Consider the following 27,394-nt stretch of genomic DNA (forward strand, 5'->3'; position numbering starts at 1 on the left):
CACACACACACACACACACACACACACACACACACACACACACACGCACACACGCACACACGCACACACACACACACACACACACACACACACACACACACACACACACACACACACACACACACACACTCACACACACTCTCTCAGTCATTCAATCATTGTCTGTGCCTAATCCTCTGTCTCTCCTCCCCCAGGCTGGCACACCTGCAGCAGATTCCCCTAATTGTCCTCTGCTGCAGCCCTCTGCTATATAAAAGCCAGCCAGCTCAGTGTCAAGGAGGCAGACACAGACTCAGCAATAACTCAACTTAATTTAGTTCAGTTTGGCCTGGAGATGGCCGGTGTGGGTACCGGATCTCTTTGGCTGCCAAATGTCTGTGGGGTCCTTCGTGCAGGATTTTCATTATTAGTAGTTAGTTGGTTTTAAGTTAGGGGTGGGGGAAACAGCTTCGTTTGATATTTTGTTTGTTGGTTTAATGCTTCTGTGGGTTATAAGTGGTTATAAAAACCGTTAAAACTTGTCCACTCTCTGTGATGTCCGTCCTTATGTTGAGGTCTCCAATTTGAGCCACTTGTTATTTTACTTTGTTTGGAGACCGCAACAGAATCGGCTACAGGTCTTCAAGGCCGACTTCACCCATTTTCATGGTCCTCACTGATGCTCATGATAAAATGGTCAAAAAAGATCTACTTGGTCTGTGTCTCATAGAGCTGCATGTGCACACTTCAGAAACCCCCCAAAACAGATAAAGAAACCCACAAGATTAGTAATAAGAGAAATGAACGCTTTGACAATATAAGTCTCTTTTTCCCCGGGCTTGTGAGACAAGCATGTTAGAGGTAAATCAATTCTACACACGGCACTTGTTACAATAATGGATTAAAGGGACAGTAGAAGTGGTGGCTGTGACATTTGTCTTGAGGACAGTTGGCAAAATGCCAGCAGTGATGGACATTTTTTTTTCTTTTTACTTAGAGGGGAATACCACTCATTTTCAACATTGAACTATGTCATTAATATACCTTAGAGTTGCGTGGAAATGATAAAATAAAGTCTACCCCTTCTCTGTGTAGCCTATAAACTGGAGGTCTAGAGGGGCCACGTGACATGAGAAAGTTGTACTCTGCAGTCCAAAGAGTACATCTTCCCTATTATGTCAATGATCACATGACCCTAAGTTCTGGACCAGTGGTTCTCAAAGTGGGGTCCAGGGAACCCTAGGGGTCCTTGAGGGAGTTCCAGGGGGTCCCCAGCTAAATTATAGATATTAGGATTAACCAAATGGATGCTTATGGGTCTGTAACTCAGAGAGTGTACTGGAACCAAATGGACCCGTCAAGGTCCCTTTGGTTCCATTTGTACATTCTCAGAGTTAAATTAACAGTGATTTTACAACATAAATGGGGTCCCAGAGATAGAAATGCCATTACGTGGGGGTCTGTAGCCTAATGCATGTCAAACTGGGGGATTCTTGGAGTTAAAATGGAAGAGAATCACTGCTAGAGCTTTCTCACTTCATTACTCAGTCTGGCCAGGGTCCTATTTGACTCGTATATATCACGTACACTACAGTATAGGCAAGTCAGGAAGTGACTTGAGTTTTAACACTGGCCCTTTCCTTTTAAATATTGTATTTCCTTTTATTATTATATATACATTTTCGTTGTGGGGGAACGTGCACAACAGAAACCGTTGCCTGCTTAACAAAACCAATGTACTGTTACTAGTAAAATTTTCCCTCTGAAATGTAGTGAAAAATTGACACTTAAGTTAAGTAAAAGTAACGTAACATTGTACTTAATTAAGTAACACTAGTGCAGTAAATTTAAAGTGTTTCTTACCGCTGTCCACCATGTTGCTGGGTTGTCCAGACCACAGTTGTCACTGTACTCCAGGCAGCAGGAGTCAGGCACACGTGTGGCGTTGTACACCTCGAACCAGTCTGTGTGGTTGGTCACTCCGCAGCAACGGAACTACAGGACATACGTAAACAAACACTGTGGTTGGTCACCCCACAGCAACGGAACTACAGGACATGAACACAAGGATGGGTATTTTTTATGAATTTGAAGTTACAATGGGTTTTTTATAGGAAGGGGGCAGGGCAGTTAATGAATATCAAATATCTGAATACTGAAAAAAAGTGGGTGAACAGGTAGAGCATTTCTCCACGGCACCTCATGTGCTCGAAGAACTGCTCTTAACTGTAAATAGAAGAAAAAAGAGGTTATTGGTAAACCATAGCTGTTCCTAAGGTCTTCAAATGCCTGGTACTGGTTGTTGCTTCTGTCCCCTGCAGGTGCTGAGCGTTGTGTCCCTAATGAGGAGGGCCTGGCTTGGAGCCTGATCAGCCCCTGGATTGGTCCTGTGGCAGCTCAGGCCTCGCTACCTGTATTATAAAGCTCAGTCTCTGCTTGGGCTTCGGGGTGGGAACACTGCTGCGTGTGGCCTTCCCTCCAGCTCCTGCTTATGTGTTTCCTTCTGCTTTCCTTTAAGTTCACTCCCTTCGGGAAGGAGTGTTTGTTCATGTAAGTCATTCCATTCATTCTGGGCTCACAGAGCCATTCTGCTGTACCACTTTGTTATGCACTAAAGCCACTTTGTAACTTATTTTGACTGAGTATTAAAGCAGATATTCTTTTATGAGCCGTGTTGCTCTTTCATACCTGTTAACGGGCAGCAAAACCCCTAGACTTTAGAACAGTTCGTAACACTTTCATGCAAATAACAATGAGAAATAAAGCAGCGAATTATTCTTATCTGATCTTGAGCAGAATACACTAGTTTAGAAGTAAACACAACAAATGTTAACGTTGCTGTGGCATTGTTAGTTGAGTCAGTCGGTGTGCAGCCTATTATAGCTAACCCTGAATGATCTCTCCTGAAAAGCTCCTCCACGAGAGAGAGAGAGAGAGAGAGAGAGAGAGTGAGAGAGCGAGAGAGAGAGAGAGACACATCATGTCCCTTTTCATAACAAAAAATAGTTTTTCTCAGCATCATTTGTATGCGTATACTGTAGAGTGTAGACCACTAGTTTTCAACCTTTTTACACATCAAGTACCATTATTTATTCTGAATTTGAGTCACAGGCCACCATTTGATGATATTTAGCCTCTCAGACCAAAAACTTATTTTATTTTGTTGTTGCTGGATAAGATTTTGTCACAATTCCAGGTATATAACATAACGGGCAAGCGTTGATCAAAATAACAATTATCCTACATTCTCTAATTGTGCGGACTAAGTAAAATAAGCGTGAAATGAAACTAAATGGACCCTTATAGGGGTCCATAACGTGGTTTCATTGTACATGCTCAAGAGTTAAAGGCAAACATTCATCAAAATAACAATTATTCTACATTCTTAGCCTGATTGAAGCTTCAGTCTGACATTGTCTCCTGTCTGAGCGATTTCAAGGGGGAGGGGATTTGAATTTCCCTCAATCAATAGCCATTGTTGTTGTTTTTCCCTCCTTCCTCATGTGTGTTGCGCTGTGTGATGACGCTGAAAACGGGCCTCGGCGCTGATTGGTTGTTCGTTAGACCCACCCACACCACCGATTCTCATTGGATAATACATTTTTGTACCGAAGAAATTATAGGTTCACAGCACAACACCAGACCAAGAGATGCAGTCCACTCAGAGAGTGGGCGGGGTCTTTGGGCTGGATCCAGGCTACTACATTCTCTAATTGTGCAGAATAAGTAAAATGAGCGTAACATGAAACCATATAGACCCTTATAGGGGACCACCTGGAACCTGCTCAAGGACCACTGGTGGTCCCCGGACCACTGGTACACTGTAAGTGTTGTGGTTCTTCAACAGGAATCTTACGTCGGTCTGGACGATCATCCAGGCGTTGGTCAATCCCACGTTGCCCTCTGAGCCAAACAGCTGCAGACCCCGTTTCAGATCCCTCTGAGCATAGTAGTCCATCTGAGAAAACACACACAATACGTTTCAGATCCCTCTGAGCATAGTAGTCCATCTGAGAAAACACACACAATACGTTTCAGATCCCTCTGAGCACACACACACTACTACCCATGGTCCAGCACCAGTGAAGAACTGGATGTGCGCAATCCTCCTATTTTCAAATAAATAACGGACCTTGATATGAAAAGGGTTGAAAACCAAAGCCGGATCCACCGCTGTGTATTTGAACCCCCAGCATTGGTTGTCGGAGCAGCGTTACCACTGCGCCACTTGAGCGCCATTTTTGAACATTTATATTGTTCATTTCTAATGTCATACCCAAAACAGGGACGCCAGGTTGAAAGTGTGTCTGTGGGTTTTATAAATACTTAACCAATGACAATATTAACAGCTTAGTGACTAAAATAATAACAACATTGGATCGATTGGAACAAAGGTTATTTTACCCCCTGAAAAGTAATGGTTCTGCATGGATATACGTACCACGTTTTCCCGGGTCGACGGCACCGCTACGCAAGGCTATATATATCTCCCGTAATAATTGAATGTTTAGAACAGTCCTGCAAAAGTGATGGAGTAAAGTTTTACTCCAGTCCTAGAAAAGAAAGTCATTCCAAACTTAAGTGCACTCATTAATAACAAGGAGAGAATGGTGCGAAGGCAGTAAGGCTGACGGCTATACTTTTTAGCCTTGTATTGATGTTATCCCCGGGACTTGAGTCACCCTTTAACTACACCCAGGCCAGTCAAAGACGGCCTATCAATTATTTATATGGAGGGATACAAGAGTAAAGCTGAGCGGAGACAGACACAGACGATGAATGGACGGAGTATCGATCGCACAGAGAGATAAAGTACAGAATGTCACCAGGAATGTAAGTAAACAGCATATCAAGAGGATAGAGAATACTCAAAAATAAATGAAGGGCATGCTAAATGTGGTTTATATATCTATTACAGTTGAAGGCCTGTGGTAGGCCTACTTCTCTTCTGCCCATGCACTTCTAATGGCTTAGGACATATTTTGTAGTGTTTTAATGTGTTGATGTTTTTACGTTTCAATGTAACGGTGTGCTCATTTGGAGCATTTCATTATAGGCAAAACCATTATATATATATATATATATATATATATATACACCCTGTCAAAAATCTTTAAAAATAGCAGACAGCTTGTGCATCTGCTATTTTCCCTATAGTCATTGCTCGACAAGAAAGTATCTAGAAAGTTGTTTAGAGCTTATTCCAGCCCTCTCTATACAGCACCACTGTGGGTGAAGTATAAGAAGGAGAGCTTACGCAAGCTGCAAGTAGCCTATAATGACTGTCTTCGAATTATGTTAAAGAAACCCAGGAGCACTAGAGCCAGTGGGCTTTTCTGTTCGCTGGGTCTCACTACCTTCATGGCTCTGTTGAGGAACCTGACTTTCAAATTCATGAGCAGGCTGGATATCGCTCACTGAATTGACTCATTGGACAGATGACAGACCCAGGCCGTAGTTCTGTCAGGTACACTTCTACGATCGGGAGGACACTGGCATGAGTGCCTCTCCTAGAGTAGTAACCTGTGGGACTGGGTAAATGTACTGTATTTTTTATATATGTGATGTACTGTCTTACCTTGTGGGCCACGAGCCTGTAATAAAGTTTATATCTAGGCCAGAGGGCGACTTCACCCAACATAAATCTGCCTACCAGTGACATCATCGGTATAGGAGGATTTGGTCATTAAACAATATTAACTTTTTTTTAATGCAAGAATAAAGGCTTCCATCCATTATAGCATGCTAACTTTCCAGGAATAGAAGGCCTGCTATTTCTATTAGCTTTGATTCGCCATTGATGATGTCACTGGTAGGCGGGTTTCTGAAATGTCGACAGGCCTCCTCTGAGACACAGATGGGGGTGGACAAAAATGTTACCGTTACTAATTAAAGTACGTCCAATTTTCAATATTTCATACTTCTACTCCACTACATCTAAGAGGCAAATATTGTACACTTTTAGTTAGCCTACTATACTAGCCTGGGGTCCACCTATGGTTTCTATGGCATATAGGCAACTGCACGACATGAGACTAATTAATTAGAGCGACAGATGGAGAGAGGTGTGTGTGTGTGTGTGTGTGTGTGTGTGTGTGTGTGTGTGTGTGTGTGTGTGTGTGTGTGTGTGTGTGTGTGTGTGTGTGTGTGTGTGTGTGTGTGTGTGTGTGTGTGTGTGTGTGTGTGTGTGTGTGTGTGTGTGTGTGTGTGTGTGTGTGTGTACGGGCTAGCCTACTACTGACTTTGTAGATTTGGATTATTATTACAAAACATGGACTTTATGCTTGTACTTTGGCTATTTTCAAAAAAAATTATACATTCTGAAGACATGTGAAATGGGACATTAATGTTCACATTGAGTACTCGCTACTGTTGGTACTTCTGTACCAACTACTCAAGTAAATAAAGCAAATTCTGAATGCCAGACTTTTACCTGTAACACATTACACATAGATACTATTACTGGAGTTAAAATGAGAAGACAGAAAGCGTAGCCACACCTCATTGCACTTCACACAACATGAAGGTTCATTAGTGTCCATGCATGGTAGTGTATCTATGGCAAAGACACGGTCTTGTCCGTGGCAAATTTTTTATTTTATTCTTACACACCATAATTTTGATCATAAACCCCAATTACTGAATGTCAATTCTCCAGGTTTTCAATGGCACACTATGAGTCCAACTAGTACTAATGGTTCTCTAACCTTTAGGACCCCCATAAGAGTGTACAACATTTTCAGAGATAGATGGTTAGATTGCTTTTTCATCTTGTAAGTCGACTTAGCAGGGCATTCATTTACTTGGTTGTTGAAAAATGGAGATACAAGGTTTCTGCCTGTCAACGACGGTAATAAAACGTGATCGAATCTGAAGTGGAGTGGTGAGACAATTCTCCCCGCGGTCCAAAGCCAATTAAGTGTTCATCTCCCTGATTTATTTTCCAATTGTTAAAAAACCATCCATCGATCCTGTTCCACAGATTACATCCATCCAGTTATAGCCTAACTGCCAGTTCACTCAGTCTCATGCACAGATCTATTCCATTGCATATATATCACATCATACAGCCCGAGTTTAAAAGAAGACGTTTAAACAAAGTGAATACTTAATAATAAATTGAAGAAAACAAGGTCAGGGGTAAATGTAAGCTTTGGTGAGTAAGTCACCCAAAGTCAAATCACTTGGGTCAAAGTGTATAGCTCACCTCATATGTCATACTTATAAAAACATACACAAATTTAAAGTATAAAGACCTTTGACCTAGTACAAAGAAACAAAACAGCAAGAAAACTCCTTCCCTATAGTTCTAACTACGTTTAGAATAATACAGGTCATTATGTAATCATTATTTTTCACCATGTAGCTGGGCAGCTTGGTAAAAGCCTGATCATTATGCAACGTTGTTTCGAGGAAGCAATCTGATCAGCTAATCTATGGGGACAGTATTGTACCTGTGTTAATGTACTCAATGACACAAACAACAGTTTGACAAAAACATAATTTTCAGGTGAATAGTCCTACACTCACACTAACCCTTAAAACCATTTCCACCGTCCAGGTTTCATTAGAGCACCAAATGACTGTAATTAATAACCATAATTATAACTCAGCGTGAGCGTTTCGCAGACTTTACAGTTACGTTACAAGGGGCTCTAATATAAAAGGGAACGAGGGTAGTGAGATTCAACATCATAATAATTACGCCCTTAGTCCTTATGTTACCTATAGAAAGGGACTCATAACATCTTCATTTTTTTTGTCTTTGTTACTATACAGTCTGTTATGTTTGTAGTTACCTGCAGCTGCACTGTCTGCAGCCCTGGGTAATTACCACTTGAAGTAGCAATAAAAAACACAAGGACAGAAGGTGCTGCAAGGCACAAATACTGTATGTGTTGTACACACATGCAGGTTCAACTGTACGCTTCATAAATCACTTTTTAATATTACACTGCAGACTCTACTCTATAGTGTGTGTGTGTCTCTCTCTCTCTCTCTCTCTCTCTCTCTCTCTCTCTCTGCCGTTGCCTTGTCAAGTAATTTGGATCCATTAGTATGAACCTCAGACCTCACACAGACCTTATGTATCGTCCCCATCTGGCAGAAACCTTGTATTTTTTGCTGCCTAGTGTTGCACACAAAGGTATCTGAAAATATTCTGGCTACCTTTGAATCACTTTGAAAGTGAAAGTGTGTCTTTAGTGTGGGTTTTATAAATACTGTAGTATTTAACCAAAGACAAAATATTAACAAGAGCTTGTGACTGACTGGCTGGCATCCTATAATTTGTACATAGTTTCAATGCACAGATCATCATCAATTTCTGTTTAGACTGATTTGCCTGTGATCCTAGATTACGGAGGCGCACTAGTACACTGTCTCTATGCCAGGGCTTGACATTAAGGCTTGTCTGGTTTAGACTATTGCAGTACAAACTGCGTGTGTACTACTAACCCATAATTCATTCCCAAGATTGGAGATAGTCTTCTAGAGTTTCATATCCATTTGAAAGTTCTGGGAGAAAACGTGTGTTAAGTAAAATATTGCCACTTTTCCACATGGAAAAGCTGGACTGGGAGCAGTCGATGTTTGTGTATATGGGGTACAAATTACATTTGTGCTTCCTAAAGGATGTGTTCAGTCCTGCACCCATTCCAGGCCCCTCGCCAGAGAGAATGTCATCTTTGTATAGCTCTGCTATAACTTTCAAATTAATATGAAACTAGTCACCAAAACTACTCCAAGTCTTAGGAATTAATTATTGGGTGAGTGCACACGCAGTGCTACAAGTGTTTCTGTGTATTTGGAAAATATGAGAATATTCATGTAATATTCAAACCTCTATTCAACAAAACCAACGTACAGTTAGTTGATTTAAAATGTATTTGTCTGTGCTCATGCTCTGGACAAGTGACTTGTGTGCCCGGACAAGCAAGGGAAATGTACTTGTCCGAAGGACAAGTGCCTCAAAAAGTGAATGTGAAGCCCTGTATGCATTTGATGCATTAAAGCGCTAGCTTGGAGTGTGTCCTTCAGCTTTGAAGAGGCGTCTGTGTTCCCAGAATAGACTGAAATGGTCAACTCTGTCCTCTTGGGTCAGAGATCTCTGTAGAGATCTGCGAGAGATCTCGTTGGTAACACTCCATTGTCTGACTGATGAAATGACCGAGTGCTTCTACTTTGTCAAGTCTTATCAGTAGTGATTGTTCTCGTTGACTGAGGCCAATTAAGGCGTCCGGTGGTTAAAGGTATATTCAGTGATTTCACTTAATTCAAATTCTTCACTTCGTTTTTGGCTAGGTGGCCCAGCCTTCATCCAACAGTATAGAGAGGGGCCTTCCGCCAATCATGATCGAGCGGGGGCGGGCCTTGGTGTGTGTGCTGTTGGCCTGTTGCGTGTGTGTGTCGTCCCCCCCCCCCCCCACTGTAGTGTGTGCATGTGCACATCTTGTTCCAAATCACCCAAATCACTGAATGCTCCTTTAATAGATCGAACATATTCTTCAGTTGCAGGCTAATGTTTCTGATTATGAATTGGATGAGTTGAGTGGGCTATTTCAGCCAGGTGGGGGGGGGGGTTCACATAAGTGCTTATATTCTGCCTCTTCAATGTCCCCGGTGAAAACATGTCCACTGAATATATTGTGCCTTGAATTTGTTGTTTGGTGGAAGTGCTTGAGTATCACTTGTGTTTTGTTTACTGTCTGCATATCTATGAGGAGAGGCTTTGAGGACGCAGGGGTAAAATATGCCTTCAGTCACAGTTTCCACTCGCTCCATAAATCTCTATTCATTTCAGCTCATCCATTTTGGATGCTTTCCTCTGTAAACAGGGAGACAGACCCATGAGGCGCGGGCATAGCTGAGGTGTGTATAGTTGAGATGCATGGCTCGTCGCCACAGGAGAACAATTCAGTACAGTCGTTCTCACATGGCCTTTGAGCAACCAAATGTCGGATTAGTTTGAAGATCTTTTTGACAGGTCTTTTGTCCATCTACTTTTTCGTTGTTTAATATGCCAATTCCTCCGATAGGTTCGGTGTTTAATTGTTGTGCCCATGTTATTATTGTTTGAGTTGTTTTACAGCACTGCAGTGCAGCACTTACTGTACACAGACAGGCAGGCAGCCTTGTGGTAATCATACTGTCGTAGTTGTATGTATAGTGTCCCTGAGAGCTACATACTTAAATGGGTTAACAGCTCCCATCTGAGGCCTCCTCATCATGACCAGATCTGCACAATCACAGGACAAATAAAGCTCTCTCTCTCTCTCTCTCTCTCTCTCTCTCTCTCTCTCTCTCTCTCTCTCTCTCTCTCTCTCTCTTTAATATTATTCCACAGTCGCTTTGCAAATCAACTAATAAACAAGTCATAGCAAAAGGCAGGAACGCCATAGCCTCGTCCCTTCTAAACCAAACGCATAATTACTGCACCCTGTGTTTCTTGTATACAGGCCAGGGGCAGGGCCACATTCCATTAAAGAGTTAATTTAGTGCCAATATTATTCACACATACATGTTTAAATGTAATTTACACGTGTTTCAGAAGTTGTGCGTGTTTTGTGCACCGCCAAATCCAATTCACACGTATTTTACACAGCAGCCACACGCACACACCACCAGGCTCCGCCAACTTTGTTCAACTCAACTGTCATTGAATCTGTATGTGTCTGTATACTTTTATTTTACAGACGGCACGGGTGGGCGTCCGTGTGCTCCCCTTGCCTCTGGGCCCCCACGCAGTCGTGTTGTCTGCGTCGCGCTAGTAACGCCCCTGTTGTACATGCTGGCCTAGCTAGGCCAATAGAGGTTATGCGCATGAATAAAGTGAATGGCAGATCGAGTGGCAAAGTGAGTGACCAAGTTAATGTAATGTTGTTTAAAGTCATTTAATGCATTCAAATAGGACTTTCCTGTTTGGATGTAATATGGGCTATGAAGGCCAGAACGTAGTTTTTTACGACTCACAGGGCCGTAGCTGACCATTTGGTTGCCCTACTCGTAGGATATTTGTGCTGCCCCCCTCTCGACGAGAGCGCTGCAATTCCTCATGCAGATTGGCTAATTTCACTGTTTGTGAGGACGCACACACAGCCGCTCGTTATTACGCGGCGGAGCCACAGAGAACATTGTTATTTTGAGGGTCGGCTTGGCACTTTTTGTCACATTTTGTTGCCCCCCTCGGCGTGTTGCCCTACTCGCAGTAAATATTGTAAAATATTAAAAACGTAATACTGAATATGAAATGTAATATATGAATTGAGTGAATTGATTTCACAAATGAGACCCAGCTGTGATCTGTCACTTAGCTAGCCTATATGTCTTCTCTGTGAGACATACCCTAGTTTGAAACGCTGAGGAAGGCCTGCGTGCCGAAATGCGTTCGTTTCTCTAGATGGACTGCTCATGCTGCTTGTGATGTCATGAAATAAATAAACTTGAACTTTATTAAGAGTGCGGATATTCCCATTTTTCCGTGCAACTCAATATCCCATGCATCTAAAGCTAAGATGGGCTACCAGTAATTATACAGAAACCTATAGTTTTTCAGGTTATTAAAGGTGCCGTTTGAGCTTGAGACCACTGAATCTGGTAGCACATACATTTGTGTAATGGTGGATTTTACAAATAAAAGTGATCTCTGAAGCCTATCCACTGAAAACTAAACATGCCGAGGTGCCGAGGTGGTAACGGACTGTATCCTTTTTTTCAGAGGCATGGGGATATCGAGCTCTGCTGCCCTATATACCACCCACAGACAAATGGTGGAAAAGATTAATGGAACCATCCAGAGGTAAGTTGCATACTGTCAAATTGGCAGATACACTGTCACCTACACAACATGACTGGTGTAGACTACATTAAATGCATCAGTGTCTGCTATTATGTTATGTAATGTGGACATTTTCAGGTCTCTGACAGTGTCCCACACAGTGGGGCAAATGCCTGCCGGCAACTATGTTCGCCCTGAGGCCGAAAAAACACCTGATCACACAGTCTAGTGACTCTAGTCCATACTACCTCATGCTTGGTAGAGAGGCCAGGTATCCCTCAGAGGTCCTTGTGAACTATGACGTAAGTCAGTGGCTCCATTTGCTGGGGGGAAGTAAAATGGTAGCATAGCACCAACTCAGTTTAACCCCCTTTATACATAGGCTATTTGAAAATGGACAATCTACAATTCTACAGTCTCAACAACGCATTGTTGTGAAATGGTGTGAGCTTTGTAGGTGAGACCAGCAGAAGTGGAGGGACTCATGATGCAGGAGGAGGTCTTTGAGGGGCTTAAAAAGCAACCTGGCGTATGAGACTGGCACGGCAATGTCCAAAAGCAACAGGACAAGATCAGGAAGAGGAAGCTGGAGCAGGGCTGGGATGATAACTTCACAGTTGGGGATGTTGTTCTAAAAAACAACATCAGAAAGCAGCAGGACGGGAGGGAAAATGACCCCAGAGATGCTGGGTCCATATACACCGTCACTGAAATAAAGGGGAAAGTGGTGACCTTGGTTGGGAACAAACATCAGAAGCTTATAGAGCGCCAAAGTCCTGACCTTAACTCGCTCATCCCCTGGTTCTGCCTGGTTCACGGAAGTAATTTCTCTATGGAGAATAACATGGGGTCATCTTAAAATCGTTTCATATAAGCATTGTGGTCCAAAAATATACAAGCTGTCTCTGCGTTATTGTCAGGGAGGGCAGATTGTCTCTGTATCGTTTGCGACAGTCAGTCACTCATAATACGATACAGTCTGTTTCTAGCGAAAATGTAAGACATTCAGTAACAATAGCGTTTTCTCTCAGTCAAAATCATATCCATATGAGTGAAACGGCCGGGATGACATGTTTATTTTTCAAACACAGTTATTATATGAGGAGATCTAAAATCCCCCTATGGGGATTATAATGCAAATAAAAAGTACATGAACCCGGCACAGCCTTCATTCAGCCTTCATGCAACCAGGCAAGTAAATCCAAGACTATTGTGCTTCAATGTAAATATGTTTATGGTTGCTGATAATGCCAGTAACAAACGGTTTAGTTTATTCTTCAGAGCCTACGTACATGCGAAGCGATCACACATCCTGTTTGGGTGTTTGTATGCAAAGTAAGATTATATAGCCTAGATTAGAAGAATATATATCCTAGTAAACATTTAATACATTCTAAAAGAACACAGCTACCACTAATCTGTATTTTACGATTGCTGACCAGCTGCTATTGGGAACTGGGGTGGAGCAGCTGGACATCAATGTGATGATGAAAGCCAACATTGGCATGACTTTAATGGAGGACTTTGGTAGGCTTCAAGCAAACACATTTTACTGTAGGCTATTAGCCTCACCAAAAAAACAACATTTGACTTCACTTAACTGAAAAATATCTTTTCATAGACCTGACAAATCTCTGCTGATTTTATGGGGAGGTCCGCACTGGGAAGGCAGGAATTAAGGTCAGCAGCTGTGGATGAGTATTTATGAAACCTTTAAAGTTCTTAACACATTGGAAAGCACATTCTTGAACTAAATAAATTAATAACAATGTATTCTGTAGCCTACATAGGTGGAACAAATTAATGAACGAGAGACAGCTAACGACTAATGAGCAAGCTACACTCTCGTTTTAGCTGCCTGCCAGCAAGCTTATACAGAGACATTGGGAAGCATTTTTGGTCTGACAAAAAATATGGACAGTCGTACAGGTACTCACACACACACTGTGTATAGGCATGAAGCCTAACACAAGTGAGGAGTGTGCCCAGCCTAATGCACAAGCATCTCCACTCCTGTCTGTTCTGGACCAGAATTTTATTTTTTATTTAATTATTTTTGTTTAAAAATACTGCTCACTCCTCAAGCATTGAAGCATGAGCTCAGTTCGGGGCTCTCCCCAGGTTAGCAGGGGGAGAGTAGCGCCCCAGGAATACAACTTCCAGGAATACAATTTAAGCAATTAGCACCGTGTGTAAAATGTGTTACAAAAACATAGTATAAAAAATAAAAAATAAATAAAAAGATGACCTATCTTGTTGCTCTATGGTCTTAGTCTGGATGACCATGCATGCTTCTGCAAAGGTTACAATTTAATTTAGATGGCATGGTATTTACTATTTAGATACTAGTTTAATTATTGACGCGGTATCTACGTATATAGTTTCAATGTACAGATTATTTCTTATCCTAGTTTATTGAGGCAACATTTGCCTCGTCTGCTAAATTATAAGTTCAACCCTACCAAAGTAAATTTGTATTTCTACACTGCCAATCAATGTCACCTGCTCCATCAACATGGACAGGAAAGGTTACAAACCGATACACAGGAGAACTGTGACCACTGTCCTGAGGTGATCAGGATCAATCTGACATCACAGTGTGTGCCCTTTTGTGGCTGTTATGTAGAACAGACTATAAAGGCAAACATTTTACTCTTGTGTACTGTGTATGGGATGTGTTAAATAAAATATCTTTGAATCATGTGGTTGCCTGATTTACTAGGCCTCTGTTTTTTCTCTTTTTTAAAATGGTATCCCCTTCAGGGTGTCATGTTGAACAAACTATCTGAGAGCTTTTAGGGCTGTCCTGGATATTAACTTGACTGTTAACTGTTATGTTGTGCAACGGTTGCAACTGCATCTTATATAAACATACAATTTCCAGGTTATTACATCAACATTAATTAAATTATCGTTAGCACATTTCAAATTGACTCAATTGGGTCAATAATGATGTCTGTGTAATGTGGGTTACTCTAACCTATCATGTGTTATATTTTTACTATTTCCATGTAGCCTGGAACATAATGACTGTAAGGTGAATTTAGATGATGGTGAGATATGTTAGAAACAAATCTCTATTAAACAGCCGTGTTGGAAATCAGTGTGGTGAATGAGGTCTTAATTTAATCTAGTGACCATGACTGTTTAGTGTTTTAATGGCTGGTTTTATACTCTGTGATTTGATTGTGGTTACAAAATGTCGTGGATGGAATGGCGCATTGGAGTACGTTCCAGGCTTATCCTGAGAACGGGAGGAGACTTTCGAATCCTGTCAGAAACAAAACTTTATTTATTTATTTATTTATTCATTCATTCATTCATTCATCAATGCGTTTATTTTGACGGATTACATGGGCAGCGCTGCATGGTTAATGTATGTGACAATGACGAATAGCTGCATTTATAAAACGTATGTATTGTTGGAGACAGTGACAATAAGGGGTTGTCTTCCTGTTTCTCAACAACATGCTAAGATGAACATCATTGTTCAATAAATGTTGAACAATTATAATTGCGGACGACTGTTGTTGAGGCTTGTATTTTTAAGCGGCTGTACAGCTTTGTATGTATCTGTCCGTATGAGCACAGAATGCACTCAGCTGATTGGCTGAGCACGGATCGTGCTGTATGGATGATGTATGATGCTAAGAGCGCCCCTCACTTCACTAGAGTGTGATTTCTATTTTATCTGGGGCAAATGTGCTATGTGTGGCTATTGTATGGCTTGATTAAGGTATAACTGCTCTAGGCCAGGACTGGACAAGAACAATGTCCACAGCTGTCCCTGTGCTGGCCAATGAGTGGGCCAAGGGGCTTAATTAAATTATGTGGGCCATAACTGAGCCAGACTATGGTGCATACCAGGATTCAGAATAAATATCGTAGATATTTATGTGTGGACGAGTGCCTCTAGTGGCTGAGAAGGGGTCTCACACCTGACCAGCAGGACATCGTATTTTCTTATTCTAGAAGACTAAAGTTTACAAACTTATCTCAGGGGTAAAATGAGGGGATAATTTGGGTAAATAATATGTTTAGGGGTGATTTTATTGCATGGGGAACGTGAGCATATTTGGCTGTATTGGAACCCGTGTTTATATGTCATTTTGAGGGAATGTGTTGGTGACATTGGGTGTGTGGGACGCTACTGTGCATGTGCAAGCTGGACTTAGTCAGTGCGGAGATGTTTGAGTACAAGCGGTTTAATTGTTATTGTTTGTGACGTTAATTCCTTTATCATTTATTGCGTGCTGTTCAGGTTTACAGTCGATGTGTTTATGTTATATTAATAGTGTGATTTGTTTTCTTTTGGTGTGTTACAGTAAATTACCTGCCTGCCTGCAGCAACGTGTTGGTTGTGAGGCTGAGTAGTTATCATTGCCAGAACTACCAGGGCAAATTTTCCCTTTCGGAGGGATTACAATCCGAACAGTAGATATGCTGATGATGTACGATGGTTCACACCTGGATTCAGGTTAAATCTATGCTGATGATGTACGATGGTTCATAACTAGGATTCAGGATAAACATCATAAAGCGAAGCAGGATGTCTTACCTGGTCTTGATAGATGAAGAACAGCATGATGGACAGAATCTCCAAGAATAAGATGAGCAGGAGCAAGATGAAGAACTGTTGACAGACAAAGGAACAGCACATACATTTATTAGTTTTTTCTCCCCCCCATCAGCACAGATATTATTGTTATTATTATGGTTAAAGTCAGTTTAATGTCAAATCATTGCTGTTGTGCTGTCAGGTGACAACCTTATATTTTTGACACAGAATTATGGTCATGATTCATCAGGGGCCTGGGTGGCTTGGTTTAAGACTTTATTTTCTGAAATCTCTATGGGAAAAAATGAATGGTGTCTTTATCATTGGCACCACAAAATGGCCACCACTGCTATGCCATACATATCATCATTATAAATAAATAAATATATACAATTTAATAGTGACAATTGCAGATCTACGGACTCTTGTATGAAAAACAGGTATGTGTAACAGCTAGCCCTGAAGCATCTGGCAAGGCAGGCATATTTCCCTGGCATTATTAACGAGAGAGGAGAGAACATTGGTGATTGGTTATCACCTAAAACTAGAGTATGTATGAGCCGTTAGCCTAATTAGGTCCAATGGCAGAGCCTGACCAGAGCCTTTTCTGGTGGTTCTGGACAACCGTGTATCCGACCGAACCCGTGTGTTGTGATTATCTCAAATAATTGCAATTAGTCAATTAAATAATAATTGTGACAGGCCTAGTCCTCACATGTATATAATAAAAATGTGCGTGCAGCGTGAATATGTGTCCTGAGAGGGACACAAACGATGATTGCATGCAACTGTATGTACAGTATTTCTGGCAGCTAGCAGCAGAGATGAGGTGGGAGGAGGAGATTAGGAGGTAGAACTAAATTATGCTCCCAGAGGGCGACAGGTTAGAGCCGGTGATTTACACCATTACACCTCTCAATTTATTAGCAGTCATATTTTACTGGACTCTCTATGGCTTGCTAGATGAGTTGCTTGATAGGCCTACACAGTGCACACACCCAGCTGCATCCAGCCGAGTGCTTACAACACTTACCATGCTCATTCATCAGACAAATAAAAACACAGGGCATGCAGTGCCAGTGACTAACACGACAGAGAGGTTATGTCTACCTTATTATGTCCAAATATTCAAATTCAAATTAATTTTAAATTCAAAAGTATCAGATCGATTGGCTACCAATCGGAACTCATGCAGTATAGCTCTGAGATGAGGTCCGTAGAGTGAACTCAGTATAGCTCTGAGATGAGGTCCGTAGAGTGAACTCAGTATAGCTCTGAGATGAGGTCCGTAGAGTGAACTCAGTATAGCTCTGAGATGAGGTCCGTAGAGTGAACTCAGTATAGCTCTGAGATGAGGTCCGTAGAGTGAACTCAGTATAGCTCTGAGATGAGGTCCGTAGAGTGAACTCAGTATAGCTCTGAGATGAGGTCCGTAGAGTGAACTCAGTATAGCTCTGAGATGAGGTCCGTAGAGTGAACTCAGTATAGCTCTGAGATGAGGTCCGTAGAGTGAACTCAGTATAGCTCTGAGATGAGGTCCGTAGAGTGAACTCAGTATAGCTCTGAGATGAGGTCCGTAGAGTGAACTCAGTATAGCTCTGAGATGAGGTCCGTAGAGTGAACTCAGTATAGCTCTGAGATGAGGTCCATAGAGTGAACTCAGTATAGCTCTGAGATGAGGTCCGTAGAGTGAACTCAGTATAGCTCTGAGATGAGGTCCGTAGAGTGAACTCAGTATAGCTCTGAGATGAGGTCCGTAGAGTGAACTCAGTATAGCTCTGAGATGAGGTCCGTAGAGTGAACTCAGTATAGCTCTGAGATGAGGTCCATAGAGTGAACTCAGTATAGCTCTGAGATGAGGTCCGTAGAGTGAACTCAGTATAGCTCTGAGATGAGGTCCGTAGAGTGAACTCAGTATAGCTCTGAGATGAGGTCCGTAGAGTGAACTCAGTATAGCTCTGAGATGAGGTCCGTAGAGTGAACTCAGTATAGCTCTGAGATGAGGTCCGTAGAGTGAACTCAGTATAGCTCTGAGATGAGGTCCGTAGAGTGAACTCAGTATAGCTCTGAGATGAGGTCCGTAGAGTGAACTCAGTATAGCTCTGAGATGAGGTCCGTAGAGTGAACTCAGTATAGCTCTGAGATGAGGTCCGTAGAGTGAACTCAGTATAGCTCTGAGATGAGGTCCGTAGAGTGAACTCAGTATAAAGATGCCGGCAGAATGTCACTCCGGCGAACGGTGGCCATTGGCCAATATTGTTTTCCGCACATCGTAACCAAAAAGTAAAGGATTTGCAGTCAAGAAGTTTTAACCGGCAGGTTGAAAGAAGCGTTTAAATTGCTTTTTTAATCAGCCTGTGGCCAGTCAACCTCAGTCTGTAACGTATGCGCAGTACTACTCCTGTTAAGGTTGCATTGGTATACAATACCATAGTTTGTACATATATTGAGTAGCTGTTGGAACCCACGGCTACTTGGGGAAATATGGCAAGGTCATCCGCGTACATAAAATGATTAATTAGGCTATCACCCATCATACAACCTGTTCTGCACCCCCCCAGCTGCATTGACAGGCCGTCCATATATAAATTGAAGAGGGCTGGGGATAAAATCCCCCCCTGCCTGACGCCATTACCCACCCTAAAAGGGGTGGATAATGTGCTCCCCCATTTTACCTGCATTTTCTGGTTAGCATACCAGTAGACAAGAATGCATAATAAACAGTTTGGCACACCCCTAAGCTTGAGCTTATTAAAAAGGTTGGGATGGATTCGGTCAAAGGCTCTCGACGCATCAATAAAACCAACCAGCATAGTCGAGCCCTGCCTTCTATAGGTCTCCAGTCTCCACTGCTTCTTTCAGAGCATAAATACATAAGTCTGTACTATGTTTGGGCTTGAAGCCAAACTGATTGTCAGTGGTGGAAATGTAAATACTTAGTCTATCAAGGAGTAGTTTTTCTAGTACTTGTCTTTGGACACAATACTGGCAAGAGCTATGGGTCTGTAGTTATCTATACTCCCTACTTTCCCAGCTTTGTCTTTTATTATGGGAACCAGAACGACAGACAGCATGGAGTCTGGTAAAGTGCCATGAGTCAACATCCCAGAGAAGCAGATAGACAACAACACTGCCAATCTGGGACAGCTAGCTTTAAGTGCTCTGCTGTAATATTGTCCAGACCACTGGATTTTCTGTCAGCAAGTTGCTGTATGGCATTAACAAACTCTTGGGTGTTAAAAAAAGTACTTTCTTCTTCAATAGTGCCTATATGAAAAGGCCAAAGAAGGTATACCCTCACAATGTTTTTTATCCTGGTCTCTATACTGGCCAGCCTGAGGGGAAAAGGAACTGGTTGGAATAACGTGTTCCTTCTGCACGTTACGTCCAACTGGGGAAACTCACCCCTGTCAGGTGAAAAGAAGCAGCTTGGACTCAAGCACCCCCTGCCCTATAAACGGATAGCCACTTGCCCAAATGTGTTGACCTCATCACATTTGTGAAGACGGCTACTGTATGTCTTCACAAAGTGTTTTTTGTGCAAAACTAATGCTTGCAATTGATTCAGAATCATTATTCTGCTACAATTATGCTACTTACAGTAAGGCATAATTCAAATTTGATTTTTTTTTGCCTTATGGTCAATGGTACCCCAACATTAAACCCCTAAATTTACCATGATCCAAAATGTATATAATAGTCAAATTTTTATATATTATTTGGATGACCCTAAGGATCATCGTTCAAACCTTGAACGATTAATATTGCAATTTTTGGGTCAAATCTTAGATTGACTGGCCTAACAACCATGCCTTCTGGTTTCTGTGAATATGCTGCATGCACTGTCCCTATAAGAAATTCTACACATTTTATTCTTGGCCTGAGGCAAAATGCAGTCTGAATGGAATTACAGCGCTGCTTTTATAATACATTATTCCAAAAGCAATTGAATTATCTGGAGGAATTATGGCAGAGTAGTGCATTGAATAGGTTCTATTATCAAAAGGGCTGCCGCAACTAACAGCAATGCGAGCAAATTAAAAGCCATGTTTGACTGTGAATATAGCTTTAGAAAGGATATCAATTATAAAAGTAATACCTGCGAGCCAATTAAATGCTAAGTGCCAAGGGGTCCGCTTTTACTGCTGCTTTGATGAGCCATAATTGAGCCAACAAGACAGATGTAAATTATCAATCACGACTGGGAGAGAAAAATGCCCCACAAACATCTGGCTGAAAGGGAGGCTTTTCCTTTAGGAAAAACAAGCAGATCTACAAACAAACAGGCGTTTGATTGCATCAAACTAAGTACTGGAAAATGTTTTCCTTACAAAATCAGAGAACATTTAATAGTTTGTGTGCCTGTTGTAGAGGTGGAGGCCATTGATAATACAAAAGCTCAACACAATAAGTTGTATTACAATTAATTCATACAAATTAAAATAATAATTACAATCATAATTGAGACCTTTTTCATCCAGATCATTAGTAATCTCGCATCTCCACACTTTCCACCACAGATTAAATACATTTGGTACTTTAAGTAAATTTTTATACTTTTGTGCTTTTACTCAAGTACATTTTTTATTTCTGACTATGTTTACAAGTAGGGGAGTGGCTAGCTTTCATCCCAACACAGTTTATAGGGCCATACGGTACATAGTTTTCAAGTTACAGACTAAGCCTACTGTATAAGGCCTGTATTCACAATGTATCAAGATATTGTCTCTGTTCGGGTGCAAACCTCATATGTCAAAAACTGTTACTTTTCAAGATTCAGATTTGAAGGTAGCAGATCTACAATCTCAAAACGTGCCGTATTTCTTTTTGTAATTTATTTTTTACCTTTACTCACGCTGTGCTCCCGTTTGCTAATTGCATTGTGATTTCATGTGCAAACAACCCATCTCTGCTCAGTTTGCTGCTGGAAAGTGAAAATGAATTGGGTCAATATCAAATTGCGGGACTTTTTGAGTTTGAAAATTTCTGGAAAAAAAGTTATTATTTTCAAATATATTATTATTTTATCTTACAGAGTATTCCTTAGAGATTATGTTTTCAGTAATTGCCAAGCTCAGGCATGTTCTGATTTTAGATATTTAATCAAAAAACAGAGATGTTAAGTCATTTTCGGTCAACTATGTTACGGACAAAAATGGTCAAGTTTTAGCTTTAAAGAAATGTCAGATTTTTAAACAAATCATTGTTCTTGGAAGAATATGCGTCCGCTTACCTACATTTTCAATTATAACCCCCAATTAATAAAGGAAATGTGCCTTTTTTGCATTAACCCCCCTATAATTTCCCTGAATGCAGTTAACGGTCTACATGTTTTCTCCCAAAACTCCTAAAATTCATGATAATTCTCTTGATAAAATTATACTGAGCTACATATTTCACTGCTACTAAGTTGCTAAGTTCTTTACTTAGAGTTTATGGAACAACTAAATATATATAATTTAAGAAAATCTAATGGTAACTTAGTTGACAGTATGGTAACATAGCTGACTAAAGTAACAGAGTTGACTGGACATGAACAAGTGCAATGATGTATTGATCAAATAACCAAATCATGAACAAAATTAATTCATGATTATTATTTTATGTTAACAAGCTGCATATTCCACCTCTTGGTGTATTTCATTAGGACCATTTCATATAATTGGGACATTTACAAATGAACAAATACAGACTATAGTTAGATCACTTGCATGTTTATTAACAGATACTGTATGCCATAGAACTTTTCAACAAGATAGTTGGGCCGCAAAATGTGCCCTAGACAACCTGCAAGAGTTGCTAATGCAGTAATAGAACATTACTATATGCATAACATAGAAAGTATTACACTAATTCAGTAATAAAACTGGCTTCCCACCCAAGAAGCATCGAGCCAAACGATGAAGATGAAGTCTGCCCTTTACAGTATAACTATGCAATGTGTTGTGTTGTGAGCTTGTAGATATTATATTTTCAAAAGACATTTTAAACATTTTTGAAAACTTTTGAAATGTGACATTCTGCAATGACTATACTTTTTTAGTAATCTCCTTTTGGTACTTTTCATACACAGTACTTTTTCTTCCGCCACTGATACAGATGTACTTGAGAGACAGAGCGACAGAGCTATACTGAACATTACCGCTAAACGGACATAACGGTGTGTGTGTGTGTCTTCTCCCTGCAGTGCTCTCTTTGTCTTCTCTTCTCTCTCGCATCATTGATTTGTCATGATCACTTGTCTCCTCCTCTCCTCTCCTCTCCTCTCCTCTCCTCTCCTCTCCTCTCCTCTCCTCTCCTCTCCTCTCCTTAGCCACAAAGATATGCTTTTGAGATATCTTCCCATACTTCTCTTCTTATTTCAACATGACGTGCTGTCACATGCTCGGGGGCAGGAATTAACCTGAGCACATCCTCAAACGGATACCACAGTACATCATCTCGCATTGGCCAGAAGTAACGATTCAATCCCACTCTGTGCATGCACTTCACATGCACATGTGTCTCGTTAAGTTCAAGAATGGTCCCGGGGTAAACCTGATTGTCATATCTGATGATACACCACTGACCAACAAGGTCATCTCTGTCCCACTGTATTTCAAGGTCTGGTTGTTCTTGGGGCAATGCAGGAGTAGCAGCGTTTACTTTGAAGTCGAAGGTCTGAGGTAGGTAACAATCACATTGCAGTTTCTGCCTGGTGGAGCACAGGCAGCTCACATCACGGTATACCAGTTTCCCTGGTGTTTGTGTTATTACCTGGTGAATGCGCATAGTGCCGGGTACAGCAGGGAGTCCTTGTGGCATTTCCTTTATGGCTTTCTCCACTGTAGCTTCTTCAACGTAGAACAGCTTGACAGCTGTATTGGCATTTACCAATGCATCGAATAGGTGCTTAGCCGTGGAGATGTCTTCACCTTGGCATACCAATCTATCAGCTGTTCTCTTCAGGACAGCTCCTACCCCATCAGGGGCACCCTTTCCGTGACTGGCCTCAAAAAAGTTCCAAGTGCCAGCAGTGAATCCTCGGTTGTACAGTTCTGTACTCAGTATGTAAAAGTTACCCTTCTGTCTGTATTGTGAGCATGGCCCATCACTGAAGAAGTGAATAACCGATACAGATGGGTACTTTTCCTTCAGGTGGTCAAGGACCGGGGAGAGGTGAGCCCATATCGCAGGTGGACCCTTTTCTTTGCATGGCGAAATTGTGGTAAAACACAAGTGCTCTTTTTCACTTCCACCCAAATAGAGAATCCCTGTGTGAAGTGTTGCTTGTTGGTGTGAAGAGGCAAAATGGACAGCTTGGATCTCTTTGTGGAATTTACATGAATAGTTCTCGGAGAAATCAATATGGATGAGGCATTCATTACTGGTCATGTTCAGTTTCAATTCCCGGTTGTAGTTGTATTGTGTTTTTATATTGAACACATGTATTTTGAAATGTTTTAATTGCTTCTGAAAAGTGTCAATCAGGTCCTCCAAAGAGCTCTCCATTTCCTTCTTCACAACTATTTTGACAGGCACCTTTTCCTTGTCTTCACCATTTTTCTTCTCTCTGAGGACAGTGTCAGTTGTCCACTGGACACACGAAACATGAGTTTGACCATCATACTCATTCTGGATTTCATACTCTCGTTCTTTGCAGTTCGTGCACTCTGCATACATGCAAGGCTTAAATGTTGGCTCACAACATGTTTCTGCAGCGAGAGACTCCAACTCTGTGGTCTTCAGGAGTTTAAGTGCATGAAGTTTCTCTACCGTAAATGCCAAATTTTCATGCACTTTGCAGAGGCATGTTTCTCTGTCTCCAACTGTTGGATGGATCACCCAGTATGGACGCATCCGGCAGAAGCTTGTATACGATAGTTTTCTAGTTGGATTTTCCATCAGAAATTTCCGATGGAGAATCTTCATTGTGTCATTCATGAAACGCTTCTGCTCTTTGCACTTTTCCTTTGTTAGTGTCTGTTTTTTCCCTGCTGTTGATCGGCTTACGTCATCCCGTGTGAAAAAGGCAACAACACTGTCATGTAATTTAGATTGTGTGGAGTTGTACTTCTTCCTGGAAAACTGGGCTAGGTTTAGTTCTTCTGGTTTGGACTTCAGACACTTGTGGAATCGTTTGGCTGAGACACCCAGTGTCTCCTGAATCATTTTCTGGAGCTTGTATTTCTTCAGTATTTTGCCACATACAATTCTGGATATAATTTGCCTCGTCTTTTCTTGTGATGTAGTACAGTATTTCTGTTTTATATTTTTTAACAGAGCATGGTGGTAGACCAGTGTTCTCCGCACATGATCACTGACTGGACTCCTTCCGAGCATCCTTCTTGTTATTTTATTAGGAGAGTCGATGCTGCACAGTAACCGTTCATATCGCTTCCGGTATTTTTCTGAAGAGTTTGTTTGAGATTTAAGCTTTTCCTTCAGTTTCAGATTTTCCATGTAAATCTTCTGGTATTGTCTTCCTTTCACCCGTCTTCCTTGAAGACTCTGTCTGAAATGAAATTAACACTTTATTTTAAGACTTTTAATATTGCAGCTTTCACATTTCCTTTTTAAAAGAATGGGATACAATGGGATGTTGTATTTTAATCTATCTATATAATTTAATCTAGATCTATTTTAATGTTTCATTAGTCATTGTTCGGTTTCAGGTACTTTCTACATAACCTTCTAACCTTGATGGTCCTGGTTGTGGAACGGGTGGTGGTTGCGGAACTGGTGGTTGTTCATCGCTGTCCGGACTCATGGGTGGGGTCATGTTGACAATAGTAGAAGCCCGTTTCTTTTTGCCTCTGCTCTCTTTCTGGGCTCTCCTCCAGTACTTTCTCTTCAAACGCTTCTCTCTCTCACTCAGTTGATTCACAGTCTTAACTTTTTCTTCCATTCTCAGTTGTTTCCACTTCTGTCGGCCTTTCTCCAGGAATGCCTCCCTTCTTGCAGGGTCGGCATCTCGCCGGGCACGATACCGACGCTGCTTCTCTGCAGCTGATAATCGTGGCATTTTCCTGAAAAACACGTTTACCTTTTATAATATTTATGGAAAACATTGTTTTTATTTATTGTACAGTTAGAATAGTAAAATAACAGCTGAAAACTATAAGAACATGTCATGAGTGTCAACTATGTTACTCTTAGTCCACTAAGTTACCTATACAAGGGTAACATAGTTGACAGTAACATGGTTGACATTTTTGCTGTTTTTTGACCTAAAATCAACATGGCTGCCTATCACCAAACAACACATGGCATTTTTAGAGAAAGATTCTTCTAAATATTAGATCCACGTTTGAGAAAAGTTTAAATTGAAAGTTCTTTATAACAATATTCAAGTAACACTGTTGACATGCAAAAATTCCACACTTGATTCCACACTACTTCATGTTAAATATTTAAGAAATATGAGAAATAACATACCTTGGAGTCTTGCCAGTCTGTTCATCAGTAGTTAATGACATCATATGGAGCAGGTCATGTGATTTGGAAATGACACACCCCCTTGACAGGTGTTTTTGTAATGGGTAACTTAGTTGACAGTGACTTCTCGGACACGGATAAAATTTGTTATTTTCCATATAATAGTTGATATATTGCCAAAAACATCATAGCTGCTATGATTAACTTAGCTGTATAAAAATAAAATTATCAAAACTATTTTTGATTAAGCTCATTTTATTGCTGTTTAACTAATTAGAACATGGTTGTTATTACATTCGGACAGTAACTTAGTTGACATTTCAGTGATATCCAGCCATTTTTGTATTAATTAATGATAGAATTTGTATAAATAATTATGGTATTTGTAAAGACATGATCATAATGATCATAAAAAGCATTAGTTTTTTTAATTTGACTAAAAGTACATACAAGTTACATCCCTCGGACTTCAAAACTCCCGCAATTTGATATTGACCCAATTACACTTCTAAGTCTCAGTCCACGCAGACACAGGAAGTACTAAACCTTCTTTTGTCTTGGGTCAGAAGAAACCTATGATGACCGCTATGACCTCAGTACTCACAGTGAGAAGCAGCGGCCGACTCTCCTTGACGGCGCCGACGCAGCCCAGACAGCCAATCACCATGGCGACGGTTCCCACGGCGATGAGCAGGTTGGCCGCGGAGAGGGAGGGCAGGGACGACGACAGCGTGGCGAAGTTCCCCTGGGTCACCGAGAGCCACACCCCCACGCCCAGGAGGCCACACCCTCCCAGCTGGAGAGGAAACAGTGACCAACACATTAACCAAAATGTTTCAAACATAAAAAATAAAAATCTATTTGTTATGGGCAAGTGGTCCCCAGCCAACTATAGCCACAAGCAACTCTCATGCTAAAATGTTATCTGGCATCTGAGTTGCAATACAGACTGTTGACAGCCCATTAAACAACGTTAAACTCACCAACATTGCAGCTGTATAGAACGCTTGGATTGCCCTCTTTGTATCATTAACGTTTTAGTTTCATAGAAATCCACCGTAGATATGTTATGAGCTACTTTCTGTCAATACATTCCATGGAGTGATTATTTTTGTGTTGTGTTTGAGTGTTTGAGTTTGGAAGCGCTCGTTGGAAATCAATCAATGGTCCTGCATGCATACCACCTGAAATTGCACATAATGCAGGAGGCAGCAGGATGTTGTGTTATTGAAAACGAGTGCTTCCAAACTCCAACACTTATTGTCAAAAGGCGCATGAGAGTCACTGACGCCCAATCAAGCCTGAGTGAGTGGCAGCTTGTTCATTGGCCACGCACAGGTGTGGGAGGCTATATAAGTAGAACTAGCTGCACTCATTTCCTGATGCATGCTCAGATCATCACACCACACCGTGCGGCCTCTTCCTCTTGCCTCAACCTACAGAACTACCACCTTTCTTCAAGCCTCAGGCTCAAACCGTGTGCGTCTAAGAACAAACGTGAGTCAGAAAGCTTTGTTCATTGCCATAATCACCTCAGAACCCAACATGTTTATTTGTGTCATGTCGAATGTTTGCTCCTGTTTATCTGTATTACAAGATGACCAGCAGTCCGTATTTATGTTATTTTCCTGAATTGTTTATTGAACTGAAATGTGGACTAATTA

At 41.2% G+C, this 27,394-nt stretch overlaps 1 protein-coding gene across 1 annotated transcript in view; it reads right to left on the reverse strand.

Moving 5' to 3' along the window:
• Positions 1-27,394, reverse strand: part of LOC308316800 (tetraspanin-4-like) — a gene marked incomplete at both ends in the record, with an annotated part of 64,623 nt that overhangs the window by 3,810 nt on the left and 33,419 nt on the right. The window contains 4 exons of the mRNA XM_080765575.1: positions 1,843-1,974; positions 3,836-3,937; positions 16,314-16,388; positions 26,335-26,526. Of these exons, the coding sequence (XP_080621701.1) occupies positions 1,843-1,974; positions 3,836-3,937; positions 16,314-16,388; positions 26,335-26,526 (501 nt within the window). The remainder of the gene's footprint in view (positions 1-1,842; positions 1,975-3,835; positions 3,938-16,313; positions 16,389-26,334; positions 26,527-27,394) is intronic.

This window comes from Protomyctophum bolini, assembly GCF_963924005.1.
Source record: "Protomyctophum bolini genome assembly, chromosome: 1".
NCBI lineage: Eukaryota > Metazoa > Chordata > Actinopteri > Myctophiformes > Myctophidae > Protomyctophum > Protomyctophum bolini.